This window comes from Octodon degus, unplaced genomic scaffold (genome assembly GCF_000260255.1).
Source record: "Octodon degus isolate 3935 unplaced genomic scaffold, OctDeg1.0 scaffold00006, whole genome shotgun sequence".
Taxonomy (NCBI): Eukaryota; Metazoa; Chordata; class Mammalia; order Rodentia; family Octodontidae; genus Octodon; species Octodon degus.
The window spans coordinates 3881745-3898559 of record NW_004524582.1 but is presented as its reverse complement, the minus strand read 5'-3'; the positions used below and the strand labels follow the sequence as shown (position 1 = coordinate 3898559).

General features: G+C 36.5%; 1 protein-coding gene across 1 annotated transcript; it reads left to right on the top strand.

The window, feature by feature from the left end:
* The first annotated feature begins 7207 nt into the window (after positions 1–7207).
* Positions 7208–7363, top strand: LOC105743405 (60S ribosomal protein L39-like). Its single transcript, XM_012516745.1, has one exon. The coding sequence runs from the start codon at positions 7208–7210 to the stop codon at positions 7361–7363; it is 156 nt and encodes a 51-aa protein (XP_012372199.1).
* The last annotated feature ends 9452 nt before the right edge of the window (positions 7364–16815 follow it).

The window sequence follows — 16815 nt, the reverse complement described above, 5'->3', positions numbered from 1 at the left end:
GATGTAGAGTGTGCCTAAGGAGAGTCACATGGAGAGAAAACATTCTCTCAGGCTTTCACAGAGAGCACATTGGCCAACCAATGGCTGTGACTCATTGACATAGCTGACACTGACAAAGGATCTGCAATATGAGGCACAGGATCTCAGGAAAAATCATGAGGGAATTTCACTGACCTCATCAGATCCAAAAGTTACATCTCTTGTTGCAAAGGTCTTGCTTTATCTGGGTCTTAACCATCCAGCAGAAAAGTATAAAAGCGAAGTATAAGAAGTAAAGCCATGTTGTTATGTTGAGTTGTAGGGGTTTTAGGCCAACAATTTTAGACACTGCCAGTGAAACGGAAGACCCAATACTATTCTGGACTACTGGACTGTTTTAGAATATTTTCTGAGTTAACATACCTATAATATTCAATTGACGGAACTACACAAAAAAGAGGATACAGATGAATGTGTATTTTGTATCTGTCTATTCAAAATGGTTATGATAGATATATAGTTACATTCTCTTAATGAATAGAGGGATTTGTTCTAATAGTGTTTGTAAACAGGATGTCATGTCTGCATCTTGTACAGCAAATAACCAGTAGGAAGAGAGTATGCAATGTGTTAATTACTGAAACTGTCCTACCAATTTAATTTGAAACTCTCCCATTGCTATATGTCTCTCAAGAAAATTATGGGGGAAAAAGACTAATAAATGTTATCATTTATTAATACAACTCTATAATTAGCTATATGATATTTTATAACTCTAACAATCAGGGAAAATATTACTTTCACATTATAAGGACAATGGATTTATGCAACAACATCCCATACAGACTTACTAAATAATGAAATAGTAAGTTGTTCCTGTTCTATTACACTTTGTAAAATGACAGTGTCACTCAGACATTTAGAATTAGTAGCACCTGGAAATTAGAGTGCCTTTTAAGTTATAAAACAAGAAAGAATAAACAGTTATTGTTTCTGAAAAGACATTTTTGCATAAATCTCATGAGGGATTAAAAGAACAAGTGAATAAAATTTAAAGTGATACTCTAGGGAGAAAATAGATTATACCAGTAGCATTTCACTGTGTAAAGGGGGTACAGTTTGCTTCAAAGTTTGCTAGAAGATTTCAAATGGACTTTATGTAGTAGGATTTAAATACACTGGCAAAGAATAGTTCCAGAACAAACATATATTTTGTCTGTCGAAATGCTTTATAAATGGATATATTTATTATTATTAAAATTATCATTATTAGTTTCAATCATTTATATGCTAATGGCTAATGAGTGCTACAGACTTGTGAAATGTCCAGAGGTAACAATGTGAGGAAGAAACATCTCAAGGAACATCGAAAAGTAACAGTCTACTATTTCAGTCTTTCTTTACTAAGAAAATAAAAATATATGTATTGAACAACATTTATTCTGAGGAGTTCAAGCAAATACAAAATTTTACAGCAGTAAGCCACACATTTCTTTAGCATTGTAGGTCTCTACCAAAGAACAGTTTGTTTCTGAGGGGAAAATATTCACATTATTCAACTCTACTGATTTTGTGTTGTCTCTGTTGCTGCTTTAACATAAATATGCTTCGAAAGTCTTTGGAAAGAAATGCAGAAAAACTTAGTGTCTTTTCTTTTTAAACCTATGGACCCTACTTCAGAGATACAGAATTACGTTTCATATCTGGTTTGGAACTCAGTTCTTAAAAGCTGAACATAATCATCCTTAATCCATTTGGCTGCTTGCTTATTACTTTGAAGAGTAGGAAGAAAGGTACCTCTACTGGTTTCCTCTCCAATTCGTGCTTCTTTAAAGAATGCAGGTGAATAATCCATATTTCAAAGAAAGATGACCTTTACTTGATTTAATGGAATCTCTCTTTCAATATCTGAAATGAGAAAGTGATTAAAGCTCTGGTTGATAGGCAAGATGTATTTTAGGAATAGATAAGCATAAAGGTCAGACATTGTCAGAAAGGATTTTAACTTTCTTTAATATTTAAGTATCTCATGTGAATCATGGTTTATGCATTAATAGTATATTTTAAGTTGGTTTAAAAAGTTCCTCATATTTTGTGAATTTTGAAATGCTTTATGAAATAAGGTAAAAAAGTAGGTATATTTTTGTTGAGATTTTCTTAGAGATTGGATCTATTATATCCTCAAAAACCATATGACAGTACAGTGAACATTTGACACACTGCTTCAGAAACTTTAAAATTATGTTCATTATATTTTTAAATGACTAATAAGTTTTAGTAGTTATGATTTAACTGTCAGTTATATTCAAGGAATTTCTCTTAACAAATAAATAGAACAAATTTACATATATCAAAGATTTACTAGGCATCAAAACTTTTAAAGGAACAGATAGCAATACATTTCATCTGTGCCTAGACTAGCATTTGATCCATAACAAAAATTGGTTGAGGCCGGGGAGATGGCTCAGTGGAATAAGCACTTCCCTGGCAAGTGCAAGGGCCTGAGTTCAACCCCTAGTTCCACCAAAAATAAAAAAAAAGTATTGGTTGAAGGAATGAGCGTATAAGTTTATGACAGATTTATTTATCACCTCCACTTTATAGATACTCTGATAAAGAGAATTCAAGTAGTTTGTTCAAGATCATAAAGTGTGTAGGAGGCCTGAAATATAACTCAGCCACATAGCACCTTCCCAGCAAGCCTACATCCTGAGCTCAATTCCTAGATCCAAATAAATAAATTTTTTAAAATACTCAAAAAATATATGAGAATAAAGCTGAGCTTGAGCACAGGTTTCAAAATTTCTAACTCAATGATCTGCCACATGCTACCAAATTTATGCCTAAGAAAAATCATTATAAGATATGTACGCTCTCCTACTAGGCTTTACTCCCAAACCCACTATTTCTTACCATCTACATGTTATAATGAGGATGCAGATGATTGTTGGAATAGCTAAAGCGTAGGAGGAACACACATGAGGTGACAGAATGAAGGCATCAAAGCAAATTTTAGGGATTCTAAAGAAATTAAAGTCCATTCTTAGAGTATGACATATTTCATTGAAAAAGAGTAATTTATCATGACTGTTCAACTATTTATGGGCAGATATAAACATTTCAGGCAAAGAGAACATCCAAAAGAAGACAAAAGGTGGACGATTAGAGTGAAATTATGAAAAACTTTTGTAGTCAACTTGCCATTACAATAATAAGACTTTATGGGTTTATGCTACATAAAAAGTGATGTGAAACTGGTTGACAAATGCCAAGGCCTGATGATGGTCTATAGAGTTCCTTTATTCTTTTATTGAAAACTCTGTAAAATACAGTACCTTAATATTACTATATTAAGAAAATAAGAAAACTCAAAGAAAAGCTTTATAAGTCACAGAACACACACCTTTTAATTATACAATGCTATATATGTTTGTTTCATGTAAAATTTCACCACACTATAAAATATTTCTTCTTTTTCTTTCATTTTCTACTATCCTTTTAAGTTGTGGTAGTTACTGCATACAGGATAAAAACTTACAAATATTGAGAATAACGAATGAAGTCACTATACTGTAAGAATCAAGAAAATGGCCTAGAAATACAAAATTGAAAAAAAAAAACACTAGAAAGCCAACGGATACTTTAGAATATATTTTAAATCATTAAGTGATAATCTGAGAAACTAAGAAAATTCCTGATAATGTCATCTTGTACCTGCATGAAAATTGAATGAAGCCCTGTCCCAGAAAGCAGTAGAGAGACCATGCTGAACTCCACTTGCTGCCCAGGCTTCCCTACACCATCTCCAGAAAGGGGTCCCCAGTGATTCCACACTCTCAGTCTATTTTATTGTATTTGCTCTGTAAAAAAACCTGCATTCATTCTGAGGATTAAACAGTTGTGTCATATCTACAGGTCACTGCTTTAGTCATTTACAAACTCAAGGTCATTCCTACTCCTTGCCAAAAGATTTGCACTGATGCACCGCCTCCTGCTGTGCTTTACATTTGCTGTATGTAATTGCTAAAGCCAAGTTCAGTGGCTTGAGAGATGTCCAGAGGATCAGTAAAACATATTTTCAGGTGCATCTGGGTGTGTTATGGATGCCTGACTTTGGGTCATTCGACTGTTGCACCTTACTCTTGGGCACTATCCCCTCTGCTTCTTAGCTCACTCTGTGACTAGGATATTCTGCAATAAGGTTCCTGCCTGAGCCTAGGCAAACTTGTACTGAATCTGCTGAGACAGTGAGCCCCATTAAACTTCTTCCATGTGTAGCTATCAAGTACTCTTTCCCAATGACAGGAAAACTGACCATATTTTGGACAATGTCAATATATACAGAGATAACTGTTTCTGAACTATGGCCACAGTTACTTGATATTTTTTTCACTTCTATTTGTCCCCTATTGTATGATAAACTGAAGGATACATTATTAGCCACAACTGAATCAGCTCTACGAAGTTCAGGCACTCAAAATGTCTTCAGTCATTCAGAAAATTACAACTAATAACAAAACATCAAAAATTCCTAGGAGCCTCTAAGAATGCTAATTTCATAACTACTTATTCCCTGTCTCTCATTCTGTTTGGGTTCTTGTTGTTCAACTTGAACTGTTTTGCTTTGGCAATATGGTCTCCCTTTATATTGCATGCTACATGTTTTTGCATCTTCTTGCATTATTGGACATTTAGAGAAAATATTTGATCTTGACGAATATCTGATGGATTCCCATCTACATGTGTATAATTGCATTCAGGTTAAATTTTCTCTCATTAAGGGAGCACCACTCTCCTGTACTAGGCCCTCAGAGAGATCAGGTATCTAAGCTCATACATAACCTACGATCATTTATCTTATTGTTCTAAGAAAAGAGAGGTAAAGGAGAAAAAACCCACAAACAACACATCACCCATTTTGCTAACTTCACTTTATTAACATGGGTTTTTTCCTTTATGTCAAAAAATTAGAGGACAGTCCATCTATATATCACTGATATTTTATATCCTTTTAAAAACCTTGCCTATTAGCCTAGCAAAATTTGTTCTCCAAGTCTTAATAGTATCTTTCTCACCTGAGTTTAATTATGCCAAGCGTTTCTCATCTGAAAGTTTTAACAAGCAAATCCTTCAGTTGAGCTTATAAAATTAAAGTTATTGTTCTATTTTCTCTGTTCTCATTAGTACCAAAGAACCTCTGAAAATTGAGTGCACCTGGGGTCTCCTCCATTGTCTTAAACTCCACTCACTCAGTGTTGCCTCCCCCACTGCACAGTGTCAAAATTAGTGATGATCTCAGGTTTAATCAGCAGGAAGGTATATTTTTGCCACTTATCTTTCTGACATGCCAATGTTGTTGACATAGACGAATGCCTCTCCTCTTTGTTGTACTATTTTGTCTTTTGAGAGAAAAACAGAACTTAAAGATTTAAATTTCCTTTAATATTTGATTGCTTTGAGTTCTTACCACTCCCCTTGCAGATTCTGACCAGTGTCTATCTGAGTAGCACTGGACTATTCAGAGACCAGTTCCTGGAATTCATTCAAGAAGAGAACTGATTTAGGAAACTTACAAATACTGTCCTAAACGTAGAAGTCCATCAGTTAAATCCCTCTTTGTAGTCTCATGTGATCATTTACATCTTCAATGATGAAAAAATGTGCACTCTCTGTGTGTGGGGTGAGGGTAGTCAGTGGAGAGTGGTAGACACAACTAATTCCTCTTATTGAAGTAGTTAACATACATTCTAGAAAGGAAGTAACTAGATTCTTCTAGACAAGTATTATTGCTAACTATTGTGTGGTAACAATAAGAAGCTGAGGAAAATTTAGCAAAACTTTAGAGTTTGTTTCTGTGTTGGCTATTTATGATTTTTTTGAGTCATAAAGAGTCTCTGAGATTCTTTATCAGTAAAACATGGCTACAGGAGAATACGCTGCACTTTTTCAAGTGATGAAGTCAGACTTTGGCGTTTATTCAGATCCTAAGAATGAATTATCTCTTCTTCCTACTGTGCAATGATAATCACTTCACCTGCATTCTTGAATCAGCCTTTCTTTCACCTCTAATTTTTGCACTATCATTCATTTTCTTTTCTTTTATATTTCCATAAAGCTTCTTTTTCGTTTACTTTTCTTGCTCAAGTCTTTCCAATCTGCAAGAAATTCATGCAGGGAGTCTTCAGTAGGATACACATATTAGTTCCTCAACTTCAATGACTCTCATATCCATTTATGTTTTATGTATTACCTCCAATGTATTATAATAACTTATTTTCCATGCCCAGTATTGTTGCATAGCCAATCACTCAATGCAGAAATCCACAACTGACCCGAGACTTTACTGTCTCCCACATCAATCATACCTAATTAGTTACCAAGCATATTCAAGACATTGCCTACTTGTTTATTTAAATATTATCTTTCCTTTTCCTCTTAACTTTCGCTACTTTAATTCAAGACTTGATTATCTATTTCACAGAACAAGTTAAAAGTTATTTCTGATCTTGCCAATTGACCCTAGCATTTTTTGTTATACATTGTCAATCCAAGTGCTCATATTTACACCTGAAAGTTAGCTTCCTGCCCAAGTCATTGTTACTCTTCATTTTTCAGTACTTATCAGACTTTTTTACTAATCTACTCCTCATAAAAAGAGTGTCTTGCTATGTACTTGAAAGTGCCTGCATTTCACTTCACAATACTTCTACATTTCCCAAAGTCAATTAAAAAAATAATATCACACAATGAGATTAAAGGGAAGTGTCTCTCCATAACCACATATCAGTTTCCCATTTATGAATATAATGGCTCTGTAAACTGAATTGTCTTGGTAGAAAGCAAAGCATTCTTCTTTCTTGTGAGGATGGTGTATGTTGTCTGACGCATATGAAGGACTTAATAAATATTAGTTCAATAAATAAGCAAACAATAAATGAAACACTGACTAGTGCAGTGCCAAATGTAGAATTACAGTCACACAATCAGTCTGGCCACAGCTAAGTGACTGTGGCTTATTTCTATCCATGCTACTTGGAAACAACCATACTACCTGTGGTGGGATTCTCAGAGAACTGATGACATGGCTTTCATCAAAAAGCTCTTCCTGAGGAAAACTGAGAATTTCTCTGGTGCATTATGTAAAGTCCAGAGTTTCTGTCAGAGTATCATTGTAGCTCTCCTGCTTCTGTGTGCAGTTGAGTCTGCACTCTTGCCTCTGAGGCTAACCATGTCTTCTCACAAGACTTTTAGAATCCAACCATTCCTGGCCAAAAAGCAAAAGCAGAACTGTCCGATTCCTCATTGGATTCAGATAAAGACTGGTAGTAAAATCAGGTACAACTCCAAGAGGAGACACTGGAGGAGGACCAGTCTGGGGTTGTAAGGAGCTACCCGAGGTCTGTAGTGATTTCCCCTCTCAGGGGTCACAGGGTGACACCCTATTTATTATGGCCAGGACAGCACTGAGTCAAGCTTAAAAGATACCACTGACTGGACAGCAGAATGCGCTTCATCAGTAATCTTAACCTTCTTCTGTGATCAGGGCAATGGGATCAACAATAAACATTTGACACCTTTTAAAAACAATGTCTTTGGAGCAGGCAGCAGATGGCAAATGTGAGCTGCCAGCTGCAGCTCCGGGCTCTTTACAGGTACCCACGTCTACCCTGTGTGTCCGCACTCACTGCGTGAGCCTAGCTGTGGTTCTGCTTGCGCCTGGCCCATGGCGATCCAGCCCTCTCCATTGGGAAATGGGCAGCATGGACACTGGAGCTGTGGTCCAGTGTGTGCTGGGACTGGGCCTGGATGGGGAATTATCATTACCTGGCCCTGAGGAAGGGGAGGACTCTCCGTTCACCACAAGCAAGAACCACTGGAGGCAACAAAGGAAGGGCAGGTAGCATCAAAATCCCTGACTTGATATTGTACTAGAAAGCTACTGTGATAAAATCAGCATGCTTTTGGGGAAAAAAAATTGAGGATCAATGGAATAAGTTAGAAGATGTAGAAGCCACTATAAACACACTCAGCCAGCTTTTCTTTGACAAAGGGGCCAAACATATTCACTGGAAGAAATATTGCTTCATCCATAAATGGTGCTGGAAAAACTGTCTTACTACATACCAAAGGCTTAAAATAGACCTATGTCTATCACCATGCACACAACTATAGTCAAAATGGATCAAAGATTTAAATATTAGAAAAGGAACACTACATCTTCTGGAGGAAAAATTAGGAAGATATCTCATAGACATAAGAGAAGGTAGAGTTCAAGAAAAAAAATCAAACCAAATGGGAAATACTGTAAACAATTGACAACCAGGATCTCATCTTTTTGAAAAGTTTCTGTACTTCAAAAAATCAGTTGCAGTTTTTGCTCATTGCTGGGACAAAATACACGACATTCAATTTTTTTTTTTTTTTTTTTTTAAGTGGGGATTGAACTCAGGTCCTTGTGCTTGCCAGGGAAGTGCTTATTCCACTGAGCCATCTCCCCGGCCCTCTGACATTCAAAATTAAGGAAAGCAAAGATTATTTATCTCACAATTAGTGAAGGTTTCAGTCAATATTTGGCTGGATACAATTGAGAATGGGACATAGCAGAGTGCAGGCATTCATAGCAGCCATAGAAAGCAAAGCGCAAAGGGAGGAGCAGTGGCTATGGAAACAGAGGCAGAAGCAGAATGAAGAGAACTCTCTCTCTTCATTATATTGCCGTCAGGCTATCAGCCCCAGGCTGGGTAGAGCACTCACGCAATAATCCCAGCAGCACTCACACCAATCATCCTAACACTGGATCCTTAATTAATCACAAAGTCTAGAAGCCCACCCCAGTGACTACATGAGACTTTGGGGGGACACCTAGACATAAGTCATAATGAACCCCATCAGCATAAAAAGAAAACCCGCAAATTTGGAAAAAATTATAGTGGACTGTCCTTCACACAAAGAACTACAATTTATATAATATACAAACAATTGAAAAAAATAAGATCTCCAAAATTCAAAGACCTAATCTCAAAATGGGCACCTGAGATAAATATTTACTTCACAAATGAAGGGTTGGCCAAATAGCTCAGCGGATTAAAGCACCTGCTTCGGATGTAGGGAAAAATGAACACTTTGCCACTCTTGGTGACAGTGCAGGCTGGTACAACCACCATGGAAATCAGCATGGAGATGCCTCAAAAAGCAAGGGTCGGAGGCCCATTCAAGCCAGCTATTCTCTTCCTAGTTGTTTATCCAAAAGAGCTAAAATCACTATACTACAGCAGTATATGTGCACCCATGTTTATAGTGGCACAATGCATTATAGCTCAGTCTTGGAAACAACTCAAATGCCCATCAACTGAGGAATGGATAAGAAAGTTATGCTAAATTTACACAGTGGAGTATTGTTCATCTATAAGAAGGATACATTCATGGGGCTGGGGAAATGGCTCAGTAGAATAAGCGCTTCCCTGGCAAGCCCAAGGGCCTGAGCTCAATCCCTGGTTCCATTAAAATAAATAAATAAATAAATAAATAAATAAATAAATAAATAAAATGCATTCAAGGCTTTGATTGATAAATGGATGCATCTAGACACCATATTGGTAAGGGAAATAAATCAGATCCAAGTGTGCAAACATTAGACTATCTCACTAGCCTGAGAACCTGAAAGACTAATCAAAATCTGGAACTTAAAATAGATAGTATGAAAGGGAAACAATTTATTCAATGGATGGGAAAAACTGGGATGAGGCAAAGGATGAAAGGAGAGTAAAAGATAATTTGTGATATATGCAGGATATTCTGGGTAACTGTACCTACAGTTTCCACTGGTAGTTTGAAAGGAACACTTACCACTTAAAATCTTTTTTTATTATTGTTGGTTTTTCTTTTGCATTTCTTACAATGTTTTATTATTTGATTGTTTTGTTTTTTTTCTTTACACCAGTCCTGTAAATTCATACCTGGTAACCTAACCAACTAATTTAAAGATAATAGCATAGAATACAACAACCATTGTTGGCTAACTATTGCTTTGATTAGTGTAATTTTATATCATTTCTAAAACTATTTCTATCATTATTTTGCATTCTTTAAAATGAATAAAGATATACCTCCAGACAAAACAGCAAGATCATCCATATGTCAAATATGTCCTGCAATAAGGCTTGGAAAGCAAAATATATCCATTGTCACTGTAAGCATTATATGTCAATGGAATGTGATATTTTCTTTCCTGAAGACTGTATTAGGCATAATAATTGAAGTAAAGATATTTTTGTAGATTGCTGTTTATATTTTCATTCTAGTTCATAGAGAAATTATTTTATTTATTTATTTACTTATTTATTTATTTATTTAGATGGAACCAGGGATTGAACTCAGGCCCTTGTGCTTGCCAGGCCTGTGATTATTCTACTGAGCCATCTCCCCAGCCTATAGAGGAATTTCTTTACTTAGATTGGTACAACCAAAAACCAGCTGATGTTGAAAATGGTGATGCTTTTCATGTTCATTTGATAAATATACTAAAAATGTAAACTTTATCTTTGTGATTTTTTCCTGTTAAGCACTCATTGCTTAATATAATAAAACTTATAAAATTAAAAAGAATCAAATAGTCAGATACTGTCTCAGATGGAATCATAAATATTTCTACTGCTGGATATTTCTGATTAACAGGAGAGTGTCCATTATGAAGAAGAGGATTCATTTTAGTCTACATCTTTATCCATTTATTGCCTATGTTTTTGGTCTCTTGTTTTCATTCCAAATAATTGTTTCTTACTTCTTGAAAATGTTCTCTTTTCTCATAGCTATATGCACCTCTCTAGCACACTCTTAGAAATGAAAAAAATATTTGGCAGATCCATCAGCTAGTCCTTTAATATGTAATTTTGCTACCTCTTAGTGTGTCAGTTAATGGTAATTTTCAACCTGACTGGATGGAGGGATGGAATCCTTGAGAGCTGGGAGGACAGTGGGAAGCACCACTCTTCAGCACACTGACCCATCACTGCTCGTGGGTGGGCTGCTGGCCTATGGTGGTGGATGCTAATGAGCTGTGGCAAGATTCACTTGTTACAGCATCACATCAGCTCCCAGTAATACCATGAAATGAGTTCTCCCCTTCAGTGAATTAAACCACTTGAGGAGATTAGAGCCTTCAGACCCTTAATATAGCTCAGCAATCTAGGTGCCTGCTTAGAAAAGTGCAGGGACCAGGTTTGATCCCCAGTACACACGTTACACCCATTCCACCCCCCGGGGCACACTGAGCTAGCCATCAAGTCCTGGCATTGTGGCATGTGCTCGTAATCCCAGCAATGGGAAGGTTGAAAGCAGGAGGATCAGTACAAGTCTGAGCTGCATAGTGAGACCTTGTACCAAATACATTTGAGAGAAAGAGAGAGAGAGAGAGAGAGAGAGAGAGAGAGAGAGAGAGAGAGAGAGACAGAGAGACAGAGAGACAGAGAGAGAGAGAGAGACAGACAGACAGACAAACTGACAAAAAGACAGACAGACAGACATAGAGAGACAGAGACAGAGAAAAAGAGAGAGAGACAGACAGAGAGAGAGAGAGAGAGAGAGAGAGAGAGAGAGAGAGAGAGAGAAAGATCAGATTCTTCATGATTCCATTGATTTCCCATAGTCTTCCAGTTGGCAACAGAACCTCCAATACATGAGTCTTTTTCAGGGCTATTGTGAATCCCAGCCATCAAGTGTGTTTGCTTGTGTCTGTGCACACAGCATCTACTCACACAGTAGGCCTAGGCGAAAGGTTGTGCTGGTAGACATCAGTAGACCTGGAGTCAGGGATTTTTTTTTTAATTTCAGTTATAATCAGCAGTAATGATTCATCTCAGTGATTCTTATATTCTTCAATTTTTATGTTCTTCTATTAATACATTTCTGAAGTTCCTTCTCACACATAACAAAGCTCACTACATGATCAAGCGGTACTGGAAATGAGTATGTGATTCCCAAAGGCAGCCCATAAAATACATTCTCACATCTGTCTTTGTCTGTTCTCTCTGAGGGGAGCCAGACACATTAGTACTAGCACATTCGAACCACTGTGGAGAAATATCCACACCGGTGGGGGATGGGGACCTCTTACAAGCAGCTGATATCAAAGGGCAGTCCTGTGAATGACCCATTTATATTTTGGAGCCCCAGTGTTGACTTCAGGTCACTGTAAACCAGTGAATCCTAGACTAAGAACACTCAACAAAATCCCTAACTGAAAATGTTAGCAAAACATCTCTGGATTCATAAACACAACAAACAAGACATAAGTAATATTTGTCTTTAAGAAGAGCATTTAGAGGAAAATAGGGAAAATGATTAGCAGTAGGGCTTTAAAACATTGTCAGCTAGTAATAACACAACCATACATGTAGACAGTGATTTCAGGTATGGGCAAAAATAGTATAAGACTACAACAATCGCTTCTTGGCCTTTTGGCTAAGATCAAGGGAAGACTAACACAGTTACTATGTGGAAATGAGAAAGTATTTAAAATTGATGGTGGGCAAAGATTCTGAGTGTTACAAAAGGATATTTTTCTGTTTCTATTGCTTATAACACAGCACACACCAACTCCCCATAATGAATAGAATCATTGTCTACAGCAAATATGTACTAATAAAAATAAAAATGAGTAAAGAAAATGAGTTTCTTCTTAGTCAAATTTTTGAGATGAAGGTTGAGAGGTTGTACTTTGTGACGAACTTCTTGCTGTTGAGCTCTGAGGTGGAGTAGTGCATCCCAAGCAGCAGGGTTGCACGTGTGTGCACGAGAGTGTGTGTACTGTGTGTGTCTGCATTCCCTGGTATCTCTTTGCCTCCTTATGCAGCCATAAATATTTCACACATCTAAAAAACTCTGCTGGATTATTTTCACTTCAAATACTTTTTTTTTCTGTATTTAGGACAAGGCCACTACACAGATCAGACACGTAGTGATCCTGCTGTTTTCAGCCTCTAAAGCACTGGCATTACAGGTGCATGCCACCATGTCCAGTCTCAAATATTTTACCATGATCCTAGCACTCAGAAGGTTGTAGAAGGAAGATCTCTGTGAGCTTGAGGACCACCTGGCCTACATAGGGAATTAAACACCAGCCTGAACCACATAGTGTGACTCTGTCTCAAAAATCAATCAATCAATCAATCAATCAAGCAAGCAAGTAAGCAAGCAAGCAAGATAGCAATCATTTTGAGGACTAAGTTTCAATATGAGCATCACAGAGAAAACATCATTTGAAAGTATCAGCATGCAGAGTTCAATGAACCACACTGATTCAACTGAATATGTAAATCTATGAAGATGTTCAGAAATCATCAAATGAAGTATTAATGAATGTTACTGAATCCACTTGTAGGATGCAATACATGCAGATCTATCTATCTATCTATCTATCTATCTATCTATCTATCTATCTATCTAAAATAAGTCAATGTCCCATAAGAAAACTTAATTTCCATAAAAATATCAGTTGATAAATATAGTTGAAATAATATAGTTACATAATTAACTTTATAGCATGCATTACAATTGATTCTGATGAGATTCATTAATACATGCATAATCAAGAGAAAGAGAGATCCTGTGAGATAGCTCAGTGTTTTACAGTGCCTGCTTAGGCAAGCTCAGGGACTGCAGTTTGAGCCTCAATGCCACATGCCTTGCCAGGTTTGCACCCAGGGTTGGCTGAGCAAGCCACCAAGAAAAAGAGAATGAGGACATTTGATGAAAAATAGGATACTTAATTATTATCAAAGGATATCTCCTCAAGTTATACTCTAATTAAGAAAAGGAAAAGTAGTAATTATGAAGTGAGTAAATTGAACAACACTTTAAAGAACTGATTGAAATTACCATCACCAAAAAATTGCAAAGAACATTATAAATTTCATTTTGAGTCACTGAGAAGGACAAAGCATCTCTTAAGAACTATGTCAGCCCAAAATGCATAACTTGAATCTAATCATAAGGAAACATCAGAAAAATCTAAACTGAAGGATAGTCTATAAAATACCTGGCTTGTGTTCTTCTAGAAATATCAATGTCGGGAAAGTCAAAGAAAGGTTGACAAACAGTCACAGATTAAAGGAGATGAAAAAGACATGCCAACTTTTTCTATTGCATAGCTGAATGGGAGCCTATAATAAAAATCAGTATATAAAGGACATTGTTGATACCCTTGTGTAAGTTGGACTAAATACCATATATTTTCATGGACTATAATATTGCTTTTAAATTTCCCGAAATTATTGATACTACTTACATTATGAAATCTTCTTGTTCTCAGTAAGTGCAAAGGGAAACATTAATAGTACGAAGTGTTATGAGGCCTAAAACCTACTCTGAACTGTTAAAGACACTCATGCACACACATCCATAAATACACACAAAGGAAGGTGCACCCAAAGGGAATGAACTAACAATCAGTGCAACTATTTGAGTAACTGATTCATGAAATATTTCCAAAGCTGAAAATTACACAGAATAAAACTATGAATTGATCACTAGCTCATTTCAGTTGTATCAAAAAGAATAGATTCTTGTGTAAATTATCATTTGCTACTTTATTGAAACACACATCTTTTTTAAGATTAAAGAATATGGTTAAAATAGTACAAGTGAAAAGTAACTCAATTACTGTCGATCAGACCATAAGCTCCAGTAGTAGGAGATCTACTGATTATTTTTAAGCATCACATAGATTCAGGTGTGTGATGTTAACAGTGGGGAGAAGAAACACTGTAGAAAACACATTTCTCTTGGAGCACCTAGATCTCAAAGGAGAATTCAGTATTTATCTAGGGATTAGTAAACAAATTTAAATTTTGTCTTTCTCTACATTCGTTTGAATTATCTGCAAGACCTGCCCAAGATGTTAGCGCTATGAATGGCAAGTAAACATATATAAAAATTAAAGGATACAATTCTAACCAAATCTAATGACACACACTCAGTCTTCAATTCCACTTAAAAACTTCAATTCCTTATTTCTCAGAAAACTCAACTTGCTCTCTTTCCACCCGGTCTTTCTCCCTAGAATTGCCCTGAATTATTGCGGGTAGAATGCAGGGAGAGGAATCAAATAGGCAAACCTGAAAGAGGCAACACTGACATTCGCCCCTTATCAGCTGTGGCTTAGATCAGTGTCTGTTTTTCAATTCCTCAGGCTTTATTCTCATATCGCATACCTCTGAGTTGTCACTGGCTTTTATACTCCCACAAACATTCCTGACAGTCGCATTACTTTAAGAATGTCAGCCAATTATTTTTTAGAGACTCCTCCAAGTCTGCAAGGCACCTCTTCCTCTAGACTGCTTCAGTTCTGCTGTCCAACCTCCAACCTTCCCTAATTAATTTAGAGATATAGGCATTTTGTAGTTTTATGCATGCCGCATGCGCCATCATCGCTTGGAGGAGTGGGTATCTTAGAAACTTCTAGAAAGAAAGAATATATGTTTCTTATATTGTGCTTAAGTCTTCTTTATTGGTATACTAAAGGGCTGTGAAAGCATTCATTTTGTACACTGTGTTTTTACCTGTCCATTCCCCAGCTATATAATCTTGCATTTTTATCATTTATTTATTTATTTTATGTATTTAGCACAGGGTCTACAGGGTCTCACTACGTAGATTGGACTCATAGTGATCCTCCTATTTTAAGCCTCCCAAGAGCTGGGATTATAAGCATGCCCCATCAGGCTCAGTCTCAATCGCCATCCCAGCATGCCCCTGGGGTGGGGCTGGCACAGTGTGTCCGACTTTGAACCCCGGATCCTGTGTCTGCCTTAAGTAGGCACTTTAATTTGCTATCTGGCTGATGCATTTATTATTTGTTCTTATCACTGCATCTGTGTAGTAAATAATGTTTACACTTCTTGAGTAGAGTTTGTATGTGTGCAAAATGCAACGCAATTCCTTTATATCCCCTTTCTCCTTCCCTTCCCATTCTCCCATCAGTTGATCTCCTACCCATTTGAAAAGATCCACATCCCTGCTTCCTATTATGTTTGCTTTATCTGTGATTTACCTTTTGTATTTCTCATGGAAGAGAAACAGGGCAGTATGTAAGCATCTCTACCTGATTTATTTCATTAACACTTTGACCTCATGGTGTGTCCACTCTCCCACAGATGACTCCAGTCTATTTTTAGAGCAGAGCAGTACTCCACCATGTGAGAAGACGTTTCCTTTCTTCATTTGGATTGCTACATATAGGCTGCATCCATGACTGTGCAGCTATATGAACTATGCAATATAATCCTGCAAAAAATCTGCCTAGATTGTGTCATCTTGGTTGACAATCCACAAAGTGTGCCTTCCATCTGAATTCCACACACCTGCACACACATAGACGCATATATACACACAGAGGCAGACCAAAATTTTTAAGTATAAAAAATGCTCTGAGTAAAAAAAAAATGCATTTATTCTCAAAATAATAAGTAGAAAATCTGAAGTCACCTAATTCATATCCCAGCTCTTTAAATTTCACAAAAGCCATTAATATATTCAATGGTGTTGCATTCTGTTTTGTGTGAAAATGAATGTCTCCCTTTTCCTAGAGAAAACAAAATTTTTACCCACTAAAAATGGAGTAGAGAAAAAAAATAAGGGAATACTACAAATATGTCACAAACAGCAACAATATAGCTACTTTAGTTTTGGCAAATCCATCTCATCACTTCACTTGCAACATAGTTTCTATTTGATCTTCCAATGCTTTTTTCAAGTGATACTTTGAGTTAGAAGATATATACAAATACAGTGGGATGGATGAACTCCTATTTCTATCCATAGTAAATACACAAGCAGGAT

Bases quoted from the DNA above. Each gene is read 5' to 3' on its own strand.
- LOC105743405 (XM_012516745.1), top strand. From the start codon at position 7,208: ATGTCTTCTCACAAGACTTTTAGAATCCAACCATTCCTGGCCAAAAAG.